Source organism: Pseudochaenichthys georgianus, chromosome 17 (assembly GCF_902827115.2).
Source record: "Pseudochaenichthys georgianus chromosome 17, fPseGeo1.2, whole genome shotgun sequence".
NCBI classification, from domain to species: Eukaryota; Metazoa; Chordata; class Actinopteri; order Perciformes; family Channichthyidae; genus Pseudochaenichthys; species Pseudochaenichthys georgianus.
In genome coordinates this window covers 23324147-23339726 of record NC_047519.1, presented here as the reverse complement: position 1 = coordinate 23339726, position 15580 = coordinate 23324147, and the positions used below count along the sequence as shown (strand labels likewise).

Below are 15580 nucleotides of genomic sequence, written 5' to 3'. Positions count from 1 at the left end.
ATGGCGTTTGGGGGAGTGGGGAAGAGAGGAAAGGGCAAAGAGTGTGGGATGAAAGGAGCTGTGAGAAGAGATGTAGAAGTTATGTCGGCGCAGCTGAAAAGGGCTGCAGGATCAGGAACAGGGTTAAAAAGGGAGGGATTAGGAAAACTGGAGCGAGAGGGTAAGAGATCAACTTTGTGTGAACAGGACTAAAAAAAGGCAGCCGTGCAGAACTTCAATATGGGTGTGCGTGTGGAAGAGAGCTTGGGTTAACTTGTGACTCTGGGAGGTCACAGACAGAGTTCAGGCTTTAAGGTGAGAGCCTTGAGGGGAGGGGTGTTGGGGGGTTAAGGGGTATTAAGGGCGGCGGTGGCTGTGTGGGTGTCGTCAAGCGTGAAGAAACAGGGCAGGTTGGTGAGGGGCTTGGGAAAGAGAGGGATAAAGAATTTGCCAAGTGAGCAGACAGGGGGAGAGGAGGACAAACACCGGGGGACACAACAGACACGACGAGGTAAAAAGACAGAAGCTGAAAGATGAAGAGATTTGAGAGAAATCCCTTTGGTTGGAACAGGTGCATAAGAAGGGATTAAGAACAGAATGGATCTAACCCTGCCCTGCTTGTGTTTCTCACTTTCTTGTAATTCCACATGTGGACTTGTGTGTGCTCAGGTTAATGTTCAAGAGCCTGAGTTCTGTGTTGCAAATCTGCGTCTGCACATTTGAGCGGGCGCAAGTGCTCTTTCTGGTGGTGACACATTTTTGACGGTGCCCAGCCTGGGCTTAAGCAAAGCTCCTGTGAGCGTTAACTGGACAGGTGCAGCACACACTCAGCGATTCCTAAAGAGCACCGATAGATCCATAACAGGCATCTCACCATCTGCTGACCAGACTCAATACACCTCAATTATTCATATCCTGACAGACAGACAGGCAGCAGCTCAGCCGGCATAAGGGAACACAGGAGGGAAAAGTAAAGGGAGGAAAGTGAAGAAGAAAGAAAGAGGCTGATTGAATGTAGATAATAAGAGTCAGAGGGAGGGAGATGGAGAGGAAAAAACACGAGTGGGAAAGAGAGTGAGGGATGGAGGTGAACTTTGAACCTGCGAAGCTCGAGCTGAAATGGAATGAGAAGAGAAAAACGACAGTGACTCATGCTGGCTGCGCTTCAGCAGCCAGGTGAGAAGAGTGCCTTCATTACACGCACACACACACGCACACACACACACACACACACACACACACACACACACACACACACACACACACACACACACACACACACACACACACACACACACACACATACAAACTGATAGAAACAGCACACATGGTTAAGCATTTATCTAAACATATTACCCTTTAAAATGCTACAGAAACGGTTAAAAATACATTTAATGTACATGCACACATAAAGGAGAAATGTTTGTCACATTATGTATCATTTTGCTTCCTCAGTTATTTGTGTGTGATTTGGGTGTGTAGCAAAACAACTGATTTTCCTCAGCTTAGGCACAGGCATCTCTACTCAGCTTGAAGACAGAATAGTAAGGCAATGAACCGCCCAGATCAAATTGCATCCATCGCTTTCCGTCTGTGGGCGTTCGTGTGTATGTGATTTTGTTAGCCCCCCCATGTCACATTTTAGTCCTGAACATTTGTTTTCTAGGTACGATTGAATTTACATTCCAAATCATTTGAAAGGAAAACATGAACAAGACAGCAGCATCTACATATTTAGAGGATTGCAGTAGTTGTTTTACATGTTCTTCCTCCAACCTTTTCCACTCTCTTCAACTATGGATTTCCTTCCTGTGGATTTCCTCTCCATATTTCACATGTAACAATTCTCTTGGATGAATAAGGAGCCAAGGACATTTTTTGATCGTCAGGGAATAAATAAAACAAGAAAGGGATGAAACCATGGAAGAAAGGATGGGTATATGAGTCTATCCTTAATTTGCTATGAATTTGGTGTGCGAAGGAGTGGCTGGAGGCTGGCTGACTTATGTGTGTGGGAGTGATTGTGTTTTACCCCGGAACCTGCAGTTCCTGCTATTTCAGCAGTCATACAGAGCTGGCAGATATAGCAGTAAATCCTTTCATTCTTCTCCACCACCTTTATATCCACTCTCACTGTTTCCGTGACTTTTTTCCTGTTTTTCTTTACTCTAGCTTGTCTATCTCAAAGCTCAGGCACTCTTTTTGCTCCAACCGACCACCAAACCCCCCCACTCTCGCTCCCTCTCCGTGTCTTTGTGTCTGGAGGATAGGGCTGTCATGTGTCATGCTTTGCAGGGTTTTTACACACACACACACACACACACACACACACACACACACACACACACACACACACACACACACACACACACACACACACACACACACACACACACACACACACACACACACACACACACACACACACACACACACACACACACACACACACACACACACAGGCAAGGCCCCTTTGCTCCTAAAAGCCTTGATACCTTGCCATTCTCCTGTCCCCTGCTGACATGTTCTTTTGTGGTTGCTAAATGGCAACGCCTTGGGCCATAGGGGGCCACGTATCCTGCAGAGAGACAGCTTTCAATCTTTCTTCACTATTTCTCTGTATTTCTTTCATTCCCTGTCCAAATGGTTAAATCATTCAATTTTAGTCATATAGCTTTTGTCCACTGTGTATCATTAAACCATTACTCTTCAGATTTGTGCTACTTTATCTTTGGATTTATCTCTCTTTAGCCCGTCTTTCTCCACTTGTATTAAGTTAATTTCCTTTTCTTTTCATACCTACGTACTGGTGTGTAAAGGCCCTGACACACCAACCCGATTTTGGGAGTCAGAGGCCGTCAGAGGCTGTCGGGCATTCGCGGCGCCGTAGTCAGGTTGGTGTGTCCCGCACCGTCGACCGTGACACGCCTTATTTGGACTGCCAGACCCGATGCATGGCCGATTCAACATGTTGAATCGGCCATGCATCGGGTCTGGCAGTCGGACCAAATAATCACTCTGATTGGCTGTTCAGCTAGCAAATCAGTGCATGAGAAGCGAAGCGGAAGTGAGGGACGTAAACAAACGATTTAAGAAGGCACACACAGACTGCTATTCATTTTCATCTCATCATGGCGATCTGGAATGATGCAAACGAAGACCTGCTCATCACCTTGATCCAGGAGAGGCCAGCTCTGTATGATATTACGGAGAAAAGATACTCTTCTTCTTCTCTGTCTTCCGGTTGTTGCCTCTTTTGAATGACGAATACACACTACCGCCGCCTGCTGGTAAGGAGAGTTATTGCCACTCACGCACTGAAGTCGGTGCGGTGTGTTCCCGTGCGACACATGGCCAAAACGCAGGAGAACACGGCCAGGCAACAGCCGACTTCAGCGTCGGCTAGTCCTCTGGTGACTGCTTGGTGTGTCAGGGCCTTAAGTGCACATCTCCAATGTCAACACACACACACACACACACACACACACACACACACACACACACACACACACACACACACACACACACACACACACACACACACACACACACACACACACACACACACACACACACACACAGGGTCATGGTGAATCATTTAGTTGTCCTCCTTATCATCCTACACAATAGCACAGCATGGTTGCAGAGGCTGTAAGGTTTTAATAGAATGCTCACAGCTTTAGCCTTTTGCACAGGGTGACTCAAGGTAAGATCTGCTGAGGCACTGGCAGCTGCACTGTTTCTCTGAAGCTACCTGAGTGGGTGTTTCCAGGTGCATTGTGAGATAATAGTAAAACAAAAATGGAATCTATTATCTGTTACTATAATATTAACCTTCTTTTTGGATTTAAATAACCTTGTTTAGTATATTAGGCTTTCCACAACTTCGACTGATTTACTTTCTCGGATGACTTATTCAGTACTAAGATGATTGTGTAAGAACCTGAGTTTCTTTAAATCCTTGTATACTTATTTTCACAAACCTACCATAATTGGAAGCTGACATTTATAATACTCATTATAGTTGAACATCACATTGATTCCACAATTCATGAAATGAGCAGTAGAATAAAAAGAGGATATTTTTATCTCAGATTCTTATAGCCATATTTCAAGCTGTCCTTTTTTTGTTTGCCAAATGTTGCAGTGGAATATATTGTTCAAATGTTTTAATTAGAAAGCTTCCAGTACAACATTCTTATTATTTTATCAGCTTTTTTTCAGTTTTCCCACAAACTATGTCAAGCCATCTTGTAAAAGCTCTGCCGCCCACACATTTCTTTAATGTATGTTTTTGTTAATAATCAGATGCTCGTATTTTAAACCTTCTTTAGAAATAATTAGGCTAAAGTGCTTGCAGTTACATTTAAATGTCATTCTTCTTAGGCGAAAAAAAAAAAGAGCATTTGTGTTAATTTCAAACCTGCCATGTAAATAGTAGAAGCTGCAATTATATCTACTAAGACAATGTCTATGAAGGCTGTGTTCACAAGCAGCTCATTTCAAAAATATATGCTGCTCCAAAGCAACCAGCCAGTAATTGAAAATGCAAGTATTAATAATGACATTATAAAAGTTGGACGGAGGAGAGGAAAAATAAAGCTCCTGGGTGGATTGTTCACTTGAAAGGCTCAGCGTGATGCCACATTATGTTCATCTCTTAGAGAAAAGGCATCAAAGACTAAATAGCAAATAATGTGTCAACACAGCAACATTTCACACGCTACACACACGCATTTTGATCAAGTTTGCTATGAAAGCCAAGTGTACCAAATAAACAAACTTGGAAAGTTTTCATTCATGCTCATCCACAACAACACAAACTTGCCCAGAACTTCAGTTCAATAAATGTATTGATCGCGGGCCTGGGCTGGGTTAGGGACTACATCTTCATTGTTTCTCATTCTGATGCAGACGGACAGAGTTCTATTTGGGCTCAGTCAAACGGTGTGTCTGTAATTATAGATTGGCTGGGATCTGGCAGGACTGGGAGTGTTTCAGACATCACCATTTCCTCCCCATCCATCCCATTCAGCCAGGCTGAACTAGGCCACAGATGCCCCGCAAAATAATCATTCCCATGCAACTGAACTGACAGTGGCCCTTATTCAATAACACTGCTGATCAGAAATGATAATAGCAATAATGCCACTGCATATTTTAGAGCTGTGGTCGGCTGAAGTTACAATACTATGAGCATGTGTCTTGTGTCAAAGCTTGTGAGAAAATAGATACCGTTTTTGTTACCAAATCAACTTTATATGACTTGTCCATTTTTTCTTACTTCAAGAAACTGACCCAAAAGGTGGATATGCAAATATGCCCATTTGGGATTCAAAACAGTCTCGCAAAGAAAATCTATCTGGCTTGTGATTACCGACAGTGGTGAGCTTTGCAAAAGGAGAAAAGCGTCTTTCAGCAGATGTATAAAGAGTTCAATCCTCATCTCAGTTGTTCATGTCCAGCTATAATCCACTGTCCTTCGGAGACCTTGGCCTTTAGAAATATGTCAATGTGAATTTCACCCACATGTGTGCCCCTGCTTTTTCTATTCTTCTCCTATTTTATCAAAAGCAAGCTCTTTAAATGCTGATTTATTCAAGCCTAATTATACAAAAATTGATTCTATGAAAGTATACTTTCTATGAATAACAAATAGTTTCATTATTGAAATGTCCATCCTAAACCTGTAAGAAAAGCAATCTCCTGGTTTTGTCCACCCAGGTTTTACTCCTGCGCAGATTGATGAACAGACCTCTGTTTGGTAGAAAGTGCTCACAAATATTCCAGCCCTTTCTCTTGGGGTTACATATGTAAACCCAAAACCCTAGCCATAATGTTGGAGGGAACACTATATAAACAATCCATGGGGACTATCCTACAGACTGTCTATTTGAAGGGAAAGCTCAAAGTTGACTGCTTCAACCGAAAAGGGCTCACAGTCAGTTGTAAACCTTAATAGTAGAGTGTTTGGCCATTGCTGTGTACTATTTAATACACCTGGCTTTGGATCCTGCTGTAAAACCTATTCTCGGACTGAGTAATGGGAGTTTTGATGGTCGCTCAAGAGACAGTTTCCAGGCGCTCATCTGCTATTTGCGATGCCATTTTGTAGACCTTTCTGGGCTCAGGAGCTTTGAATGTGGAAATGCTCTGAGCTGCTCCTCATCCATCTGTGTTCAGTATGTCTGAGCATGTAGCTATATTAAATAGGCTGATGGATTTAAAAAGCATTAAGTGAATGGAAATCCACTGAGAATCAGAGAGCGGACTTAAGGTTAAAGAGCAGCCCAATAGATGCTTCTATGTTCAAGCCTCTGTCTCGCTTAAATTGTCTGCCGTTGACTTATGAGCTTAAAGTAACCAAGACATGTCTCTATGGAGTGAAGCCTGAGCCACAACCATACCTATTGCTGCCACATGTTTTGACTGGTTTGTATGATTGAGGCTAAAGTTACAGCACATCAGGCCAGAGGTTGTTATGTTCTTACTTTATTCCTGAATTTCATTCTGTGCCAACAATTGGCCTATTTCCACCAAATAGTGACTGGAAAATCTGGAGCAACAGGACATTCCAGGAACTAAACCTTGAAAAGGAAACGTGAAATGTGCATCTCTTTAAAAGACTGGGAAAAAAACAAATAATGATGATCTGCTGAATGAAAAGGTGTCTTAGTAAACAAGTTGTATCAGCGTTCAGGCTTTCATTTGACTAATCCGCAATGATCAGCTGTGCAAAATACGCCACAATAGGACATTTCCCATTATAAAGTACAACTCCAAGGTCAGGGACATTTGGGGCTCAGGAAGTGTGGCACAGGAACTACATTAAGATCAGGTTGCTTTAGTTAAAACTGCAACACCTGTGCTACTAAGAAGGTTTTCTAAATGAAATTAGTTACATGACCTTCTGTCAGGACATACCTCTTCTCCATAGCTTTTGTTATGTCATGTCAACCATGACTGACATCTTGCAGCATGTGTGGTACTCCTGTCCTGTTCCAAACAAGCCTGCTGTAAATGACTCATTCGTCCAGTCCATTTCTCAATAGTCCACAGGTGTGACATCAATGCGCCGAAAGGTTATTCTCGGTTCTGTGATTGGGGTTCTACTTGTCCCCAACTCACTGTTAGATGCTGCGGTTCTCTGGAGCAAAACTGTGGCCATGTAAGCTGCTCTGTGTTATTTTAGCCTTTGAAGGTAATGGCAGGAGATCTATGTGATGAATGGCCTTTATGAGGGCAGAGTATCGATGGATTGATGGCAGCAAGCTGAGGCTGTGGGAAGTGGAACATCAGCCTGAATATATTACCGTCCCCTTCTCCTTTCCACTCTTGTATTTTTCTTTTATCCATCACTCTGTCTCTTTCTTTCCTCTGCCCTCACTTCTCCAGCTCTGCTGTCTGTGACTGGTCATTAACACACACATTAAACACTCTGTGAATCCATAGCTCCTCCATCTCTTTACTATTGCCCATAAAACCGAGCACTGCAGCCATAATGACCCACACAATGGCCACACACTCAGGGTTGGGGAAAAAGTGCCTCCTATATACTGTACCTGGCAAAAGCGAAGCTATTAGAGAAGAGTCAATGGGTACATTATGTTGGCATATCAATTAGTGTCAAAAGGCTCTCAATATTTGTTGAGTGTTTTCTCAGCAAAAAGTTTGCGTACAGTGAGATTTGTGATGATAAAATATAGAAACAGCGATGCAGGAATGTGTAGCGTAAAACTAATTGAGAGAAAGCGGACTTTATAGAAGCACATAACAGTGATGTTTGTCACTCTCTACCTGCTGTATTCTTTTGGGTTTGCCATACTGCAATTATAAATCCTCAGCCTCTACTGCTTTATGTTTTCTGACTGCCACAAAGAGAGTATTATTTCTTATCACTTAAACTTAAGGGAGATCTACAGCAAATATAATGTGATGTGGTAGCACTAAAGAGGACTTGGGAACAAAAAGATAATCACACCTCAGTTTCTCTCCCACATCTTGTTCACCTTGAGCCGATATGAATGATACATGCCTTGAACATACAACTGCGCTTGAGTCCATAATTCATCGACTTTATATACAAAGTGCACGACTAACAGTGTTTTTTTAAATACACAAATCCTTGAAGAGGAAATGAATGCAAAGACCAGGGAATTCCATTATCAGCAAGGTGACAGGTGATGATGCCTTCCCTACTCTGGCAAGGTCAGAGAGATGTCATGGAGTAGTGCATGAGATAGATTAGATTTAAATGATGTAAACGGTTTGCGGGAAAGGCATAGAAACAGAAATAGAAAACCTAGGCAGAGAGTATTGATGTGACTGCAGGGCATGTGCTGCGTATGTAGATAGTGTTTTTGCTTCTTAAATGCATGCGTCACATGCATTACAACTCTAAATATCAGAGTAATCAAATGTTTAGAAACCTACGGAAGCAGAAATGTAATGTGCAGCCTCAAGCCCATCAGCAGTAAAAGAACAGCCAGCAAATCAATATGTGGTAAACCATCACATTATAAACAGGAGGCATTAGATCAGGACAAATCACTTTAAGCATATAAGGAAACTCAAATGCAAAGTTGAATTTGTGCACCTGTAATAGTTTTCGTTTCCTTTGACACAATGATGACTCTGAATATCTACTGATGAGGAAATAAGAAAAAAATGCAGTTTATTATTTTACGAGCCAATACATTTCTGGACAGATTTCAGACGGGCATTATCGCAGACGCCCTGGGCATCTCTCTGGCGTGAAATATGGTGGTCATTTGGCTAGACGAGGAGCGGTGAGGACCCCCTCCTAGACTGGAGCACACGGGTGCAGAGGAGCCTAGGGCTGGCTGTATTAATGAACAGGCAGTGCTGAAAGGGACAGGTTCCTGTAATGCTGATGAATGTTCATTACAGAGCAGAGACGAGAGAAGAGAGCAGAAGGCGAAGAGAGTAGGGGGGAGAAGAGTGCAGCGAAGTGGGCACTGAGGGAGCAGCGGTGAGAAAAGGCTTTAATTTGCACCTCAGATTTCTGTAAACTCGTTTATCATGTCAGCGGTGTCACTGTTCTCCAGGTGTCTTCTCCCCCTCCCTCTTTTTGCCTGGATGAAAACATGCTTGTTTGTCTCCACATATCCTTCCTCCAAATTGTATTTATCATCCTTGTTTGTGTACAGTGTATCTTCAAACCCCAGAACACCTACATATATGAAGTGTCACATAATTGTTATGGACTGATCCAAGATTTCTGAATCTTTTCCATCATGTGGCTGGTTGTTCAGGCTGTATGTGGAGAGTTCACCTCTCCATTAGGCCTGATTGAGCAGCTGGGACTTTAAAGGTCAGAAGAAGGAGGAAAGATCAGGAGATATATGCTTCATACACATGAACTGACTGGAGGCCTACTTACTTCACATAGACCTCATTACCTTCTTCTAGCCTACAGCTGTTTGGATCATTGGGAGGGGGCGTATTTGGGGAAATGAGTCCGTCAGCTGAGCTTTTGCTTAAAATAGTAGTAAAAAGAATAGCCTCATATTACAAAGAGTGAAAGTGACATGAGAATAAATTCTTCCCTCTACCTCAACAAATACTCTTTAAAGTCAATGTGGCTTTTAAGTGACTGTCGTAATGCATATGGCTCATGTCTGTTTTTTCAGTCTGCTCTAAATTTGTATGCCAAAGTATAACAGACATTGTCATCTGAAAGTGAGCTTCGAGACAAGCATCTTTTGATTTCAGTCATTTCTCTTCCAAATTCTTAGTGATACCAGCCAAATGGTAATGGCACATTTTCATCATACTTTTGTGCACTGAGTGTATACCCCAAGGGGCTTCTGCTGCTCATCCAACATACTTTCTGGGTCACACCTGCAAGAAATGGCCCGCAGTGTATTTCAGTTCCGTCCGCAGGCAAATGCCTTTCCATCATACCGGCTCTTGGCTGCCATGTACCAGCCCCCGTCTGTCTAATTATAATTCAATAGTGCATAATCTTGAATTTGTTACACACCATGGTTTATAATTCATCAGCTCTGTGCCTAGCCACGCACAGCATAGATGGCAAATAGCAGTACATCCAAAGTAATTATGAGGTTTATGCTTATAGGGGCAGTACAAATAGTAAGGCAGTTGCGCGTATTTGGAGAACAAGTCGGCAAAGTGGTATGTTTTGCTGTGGCTGCTCCTAAATAATTGTTTATAATTCAGGAAAGAAGGATATGTGTGTATTCTCAATGGTTGAATAAGCCCCAGAGCACAACAGGCTGAGTCCTTACTGTTAATCCAGGAAGTATAGACTCAAATGTGTTGCCTTAGGAAGATCACTGATGTGTGTACCAATGCTCTGTAGCTCAGTCATCATGAGCTCACTCGATTAAAACATTTGCAACCCATTCTTGTCACCGATGATTACTAATCAACCATTTGTACTCTTCTCTTTCCTTCTCTCTCTGTAGTGGGAGGAAGTGAGTGGCTACGATGAAAACCTCAACACAATCAGGACCTACCAGGTGTGTAATGTCTTCGAGCCTAGTCAAAATAACTGGCTCCTCACCACCTTTATTGATCGTCGTGGAGCACAACGCATCTATGTGGAGATTCGATTCACCGTGCGTGACTGCAGCTCCATCCCAAACGTCCCTGGCTCATGCAAGGAGACTTTTAATCTCTATTACTATGAATCTGATGCTGTCATTGCCACAAAAGGCACCGCCTTCTGGATGGAGGCCCCTTACCTCAAGGTAGACACCATTGCTGCAGATGAAAGCTTCTCGCAGGTGGACTTTGGCGGACGCCTGATGAAGGTCAACACAGAAGTGCGGAGCTTTGGCCCATTGTCTAAAAATGGCTTCTACCTGGCGTTTCAGGACTATGGCGCTTGCATGTCTCTGCTGTCAGTCAGAGTGTTTTATAAGAAGTGCCCAAGTGTGGTCCAGAACTTTGCAATCTTTCCAGAGACCATGACAGGGGCTGAGAGCACCTCTCTGGTAATTGCAAGAGGAATCTGCATTCCCAACTCAGAGGAAGTAGATGTCCCGATAAAGCTGTACTGCAATGGAGACGGCGAGTGGATGGTTCCTATCGGTAGCTGCACATGCAAGGCAGGGTTTGAACCTGACAACGGCAACGTCTGTCGAGGTAAGTCTCGAGATACATTTGTCATTTACATCCTATAGTTGCTTTTCAAAATGACTTTGATAGCTGCATGCCCCCTACTCATAAATGATTTGCTTTTCATCATTCACTCTCTCTTAAAATGATCGACTACTCATAAAAACGACAAATAAGACAGGTGACAGGAATTTGAGCTATTTTAGGCTTTCATATCACACGGCTTTAGCATACCTTGCATCACAGCTTTTTGCATTATTGGAAAAGCTGAATTGATTGTGTTTTATGTGTTTTGCTGAGCATGTTGTGCCGCGCTTCTTCTTTGATCACATCCACCTCTGGCAGAAAGGCACATTAGCATTGATTTTTAATCTGTAGCAAATGCCAGCCTTCTGTGCAGCCTACTTTACAGATGGCAGGAGGTTTGGTTTTGCCTCAGTAGGATATGCCGAAGACTGAGTTCTGAGGAATAGAAAATGGCACACACATAAAGAGGAATTTCATCTGGGTTTTCGCTTAAAGCCGCCACTTGCTCTCTCTTTCTGTCTGTCCTCTAATGCACCTTTACTCTCTGCAACCTGTTATTCTCGCACACTCACACACACAAATACAAAGAGAAAATTTGCTCAAGGTGTCTGATGATAATATGAGTGGCTTGGGGCTCTCAGTGTGACGCAGTATTGGTCGGCCCGCCTCTGGAGGTTAGCTGGAGAGTGTGTGGAGCCCAGATAAGATTGATTGACGCACATCTGCTCTGATCAATAAAACAGATATGAGAGTGACACATATCTACAAAGCACACTGTGTGTGACTGTGTTAACTGTATCCTTCTCGCATTGCTCTATGTCCTGTGCAAAACACTCCCACACACACACACACACACACACACACACACACACACACACACACACACACACACACACACACACACACACACACACACACACACACACACACACACACACACACACACACACACACACACACCTTGACTAAGATAGAAGGACATTCAAGTGAAAATGATGGATACAATTCAGTTGCCTTTAGTTAGCTCATTACTGGCAGTCATCATTTCACATCTAACTTTGCCATCTCATCTCAATACAACTGTGCTTTACTTTGTTAGGTCATTTCATTTTACATTACTTTGTTTCTCCTACAATGTGTATATTTTGCCGCAGTGCAAGGTACATTTAATTTACATATTTGAATAGCAAACGTGTAGTCTAGCCCCCACCTTAGGAAAAAAGTATGTTGGTTCATTATGTGCACTCAAATCTTTTACCAATAGCAGACTTTTTTTAACCTGCTGTGAATCATTTTTTCCAACGGTTAGGTATTCTAAATCATTTCAGTGTTTTAGAGACATTTTCAAGCTGAAGTTTTAAACTGATGAACACAAATTCAGCTGAGTATGAGCACTGAACTTAAAGAAGCAGTGTGTTATCTGAAGTAATATATGTTCCACTATAACATATAACTGCATTGGGTAATTTTATATGTATTCTTATTAAGTGTACTTTTATCTAATAATACCAACATGATGAAAAATTACGCAATTACATAAACGTAGGATTGACTAGCTCCATTTAGACCAGTTTTTACTTTATGGCTATATCATATATCATACCAATATATTGTATGTTGGTTGAACATGTGAGGCAAATGTAGAAACAGGAATATTATATATCAAATGAGCAAAATAACCTTGCCTGTCCTCAAGCAAACACACCTTGAGGCTAAAATGAATGAATATGTGTCCCTTCAAGCTTATTTGATGCTCATCCAGGTCTCTTCTGTGTCTACTCGTTTTCCATAGAATTTCCTTTCACCATTATTTCCCTCAACCTTCTTACAGCACAGTAATTAGAGCCTAACGAAATCCCTGAGTGTTGCTAGAAGGCTTGTTGTGGCTTGTGTTAGTGGGGGGCATTGGCACTGTAAACAACACAAACACACATTGGCAAGTACACATACACAGTTTGCAAACTGCACTACATAAACTCTTTGAACAGATGAAAGCATGTATATATCCACTAATACCCACAATCCCCCTGATTTCCTTCTCTGAGTTCCCACAGTAAGTACACTTCCTGCTGTGCTAAGTTTGACATGTCTCTCTCAGACAGAAAAGTAGCATTGTGGGAGGTGCAAAAAAGGAACGCAATGAGAGCAATAGGGTAAGGAAATCTGGAGGGAACATTTTATTTGGATTTATTTATTTGTTTTTAAATGAATTAATTTAGAGTTGAGTTCAAGCTACATCAAGAAACCACAAACCATTTATTTAAGCATCAGGACATACACAATATAGAAAAAGAGTTAGACAGAATAACAGAAACAGATGATGTTGCTGTATCTCTCATAACCAGCTTACTCTCTGGAGACTCATATGGAATCTGTTCTCCTCTCATCGCCACAGAGAGGTCCCTCCAATAAAAGCAATCCAAACCTTTTATTTTCCACAAAGACTCTTTTCATGGGTTTGTAATCCATTATTTAAACAGGGAAATCTAACCTTAAAGTGCTTGTGGAAGCTGAGTACGATGGGCAACCAATAAATTGGAGGTTGGTGCAATAACATAGCCTCAGCATTGGGTCTGAAGTAATTGCCCATTATAGATGAAGTAACAGTACAAGAACAAATAGAATGAGAGCACACTGACATCATTTCACTCATTGAGAGCAACATGAGAAGGAAGGTTATTACAGGGAAAGGAAAGGCATCGTGAAGCACATCGGGAAATCAAAACGTGAAAACTAATGGTTTGTTTTGACAAATGCAATAAGCTGGTACTGTTTTACAATATTGTTGGAATATATTATAGGTAAAAGTGTGCATAAATGTTTTCCCTCTCAACACCTCTTTTGTTGGATATGTGAACATTTTCCGTTTGATGTATTTTCTTTATGCTGGGTGAGAGCTGATGCAGCTGCTGTGTCAGTCAGTCACAGTGGCGAGCCGTGACTTTTATACCTAGGCCCTCTGACCCCCCTTCCCTCGAAAAAAAGAAGAGATATTACGTCACAGCGGAATATCAAAACAGAGGTTCGGGGTGCAAAACGCATCAATGACAGCGACCCTCTACCACACAGAACAACACCATTTATATAACTACCTATCATGACAGGGCACCCACAGGCAAGTAACAATTACAAATGAATTAAGTCGGCACGGCGGCCCACATTGAAAATGACTTAGGCCTACCTTTGATGATAAATCACTGAAACACAAAGTCCATCCTCCTGTCCTTTTGGATGAAGCACTTGCGGGTCATTCAGCTGATCCTTTGCCACTCCAGTTTATCATTGTAACTCAATCTTGAAAATGACTCGGTTAATAATTTCGCAACGATGTCATCACTATCACTGAAGTGAGCCATCATGAACGAATTTATGCTAATTATAAATATATCGATCATAAATCTATCGTTTAGAGATTATGATTCGAAAATAATAATAATAATAATAAAAGTGGATATTATCCGTCTGAACAAAACGTGCATTTATCGAACAGGTTCGTTTTCCACAGACCTTATTTCCAGCTATTTTCCAAAATCCTATGGAGAAATTCCAATGCTTTCTGTCGAGGGAATCCGAGCGAAGCTTACTTCCGGGTTTTAGGACGCGTCACTGCACCACTTGCATAGACCCAGAGCCATATAATTATTATAATTATAATTATTATTATATGGCTCTGCATAGACCCATGCATAGACCTCACAGCGGGCGGAACTTGTCATAAAGTCCGCGAAAAGAAAGCCCGCCCATTTAGAGGGAAGATGTGATTGGTCAATTGTACTGTCATTTGACATTACTCTCTCGTTGAGTTACTATAGCGGGCCCTCTGTGAATGTAGAGAGGGACCAACAAGCTCTCCCGTCTTCACAGAACTCGCAGAGACGGCATTTAACCCTTCACATTCCAACAGAAACTGAACAGGCAGATTCGAAGGATTTATTTCTTTGGAAATATTATTTTACCCACAATTAAATCAAGTTATTTTGGTAAAACTAATGAAAAATATAACTACAAAAACATATATAAAAAAAATATTTAAAAAAAAATGTTTTATTTTGTAATGTTTTCAAATATTATTTCTTAGAATATCTTAGGCCCTCACAGAGGGCCTAGAGGGCCCTGACGGCTCGCCACTGGTCAGTCACTTTTTAGATGACAAATACACAAAAGTAAGTCATTTGTTACGACAGAGAAATGTAACCTAATTGCAGTTGTGTGTGCTTGTGTGTGTTTGTTTGCACTGTGTCAGTGTGTGTGTAAGACTCCCAGTACCTGATTGCGCTTTCTCTAATCTATATGTTTTAATTAGTGACAGGTAGTGTGGCGTGTGTGTGCGGCCTCCTGTCAGCTGGGCAGAGAGACCATGTCGAGTTGTTGTGCTCTGTAACGATGATGCCAGCATGCCATCCTCATTACCTGCTCCCCAGCTCCCACAAGCCATTTGAGTCTCTCTCTCTCTCTCTCTCTCTCTCTC

The 15580-nt window shown here is 42.0% G+C and overlaps 1 protein-coding gene across 2 annotated transcripts in view; it reads left to right on the top strand.

The window, feature by feature from the left end:
- The window catches only part of LOC117461979 (ephrin type-B receptor 1-B), a 179212-nt gene that overhangs the window by 56693 nt on the left and 106939 nt on the right, over positions 1-15580 (top strand). For both annotated transcript variants that reach the window (XM_034103977.2, XM_034103976.2), the window contains exon 3: positions 10431-11112. In XM_034103977.2, coding sequence (XP_033959868.1) covers positions 10431-11112 — 682 coding nt within the window. The remainder of the gene's footprint in view (positions 1-10430; positions 11113-15580) is intronic.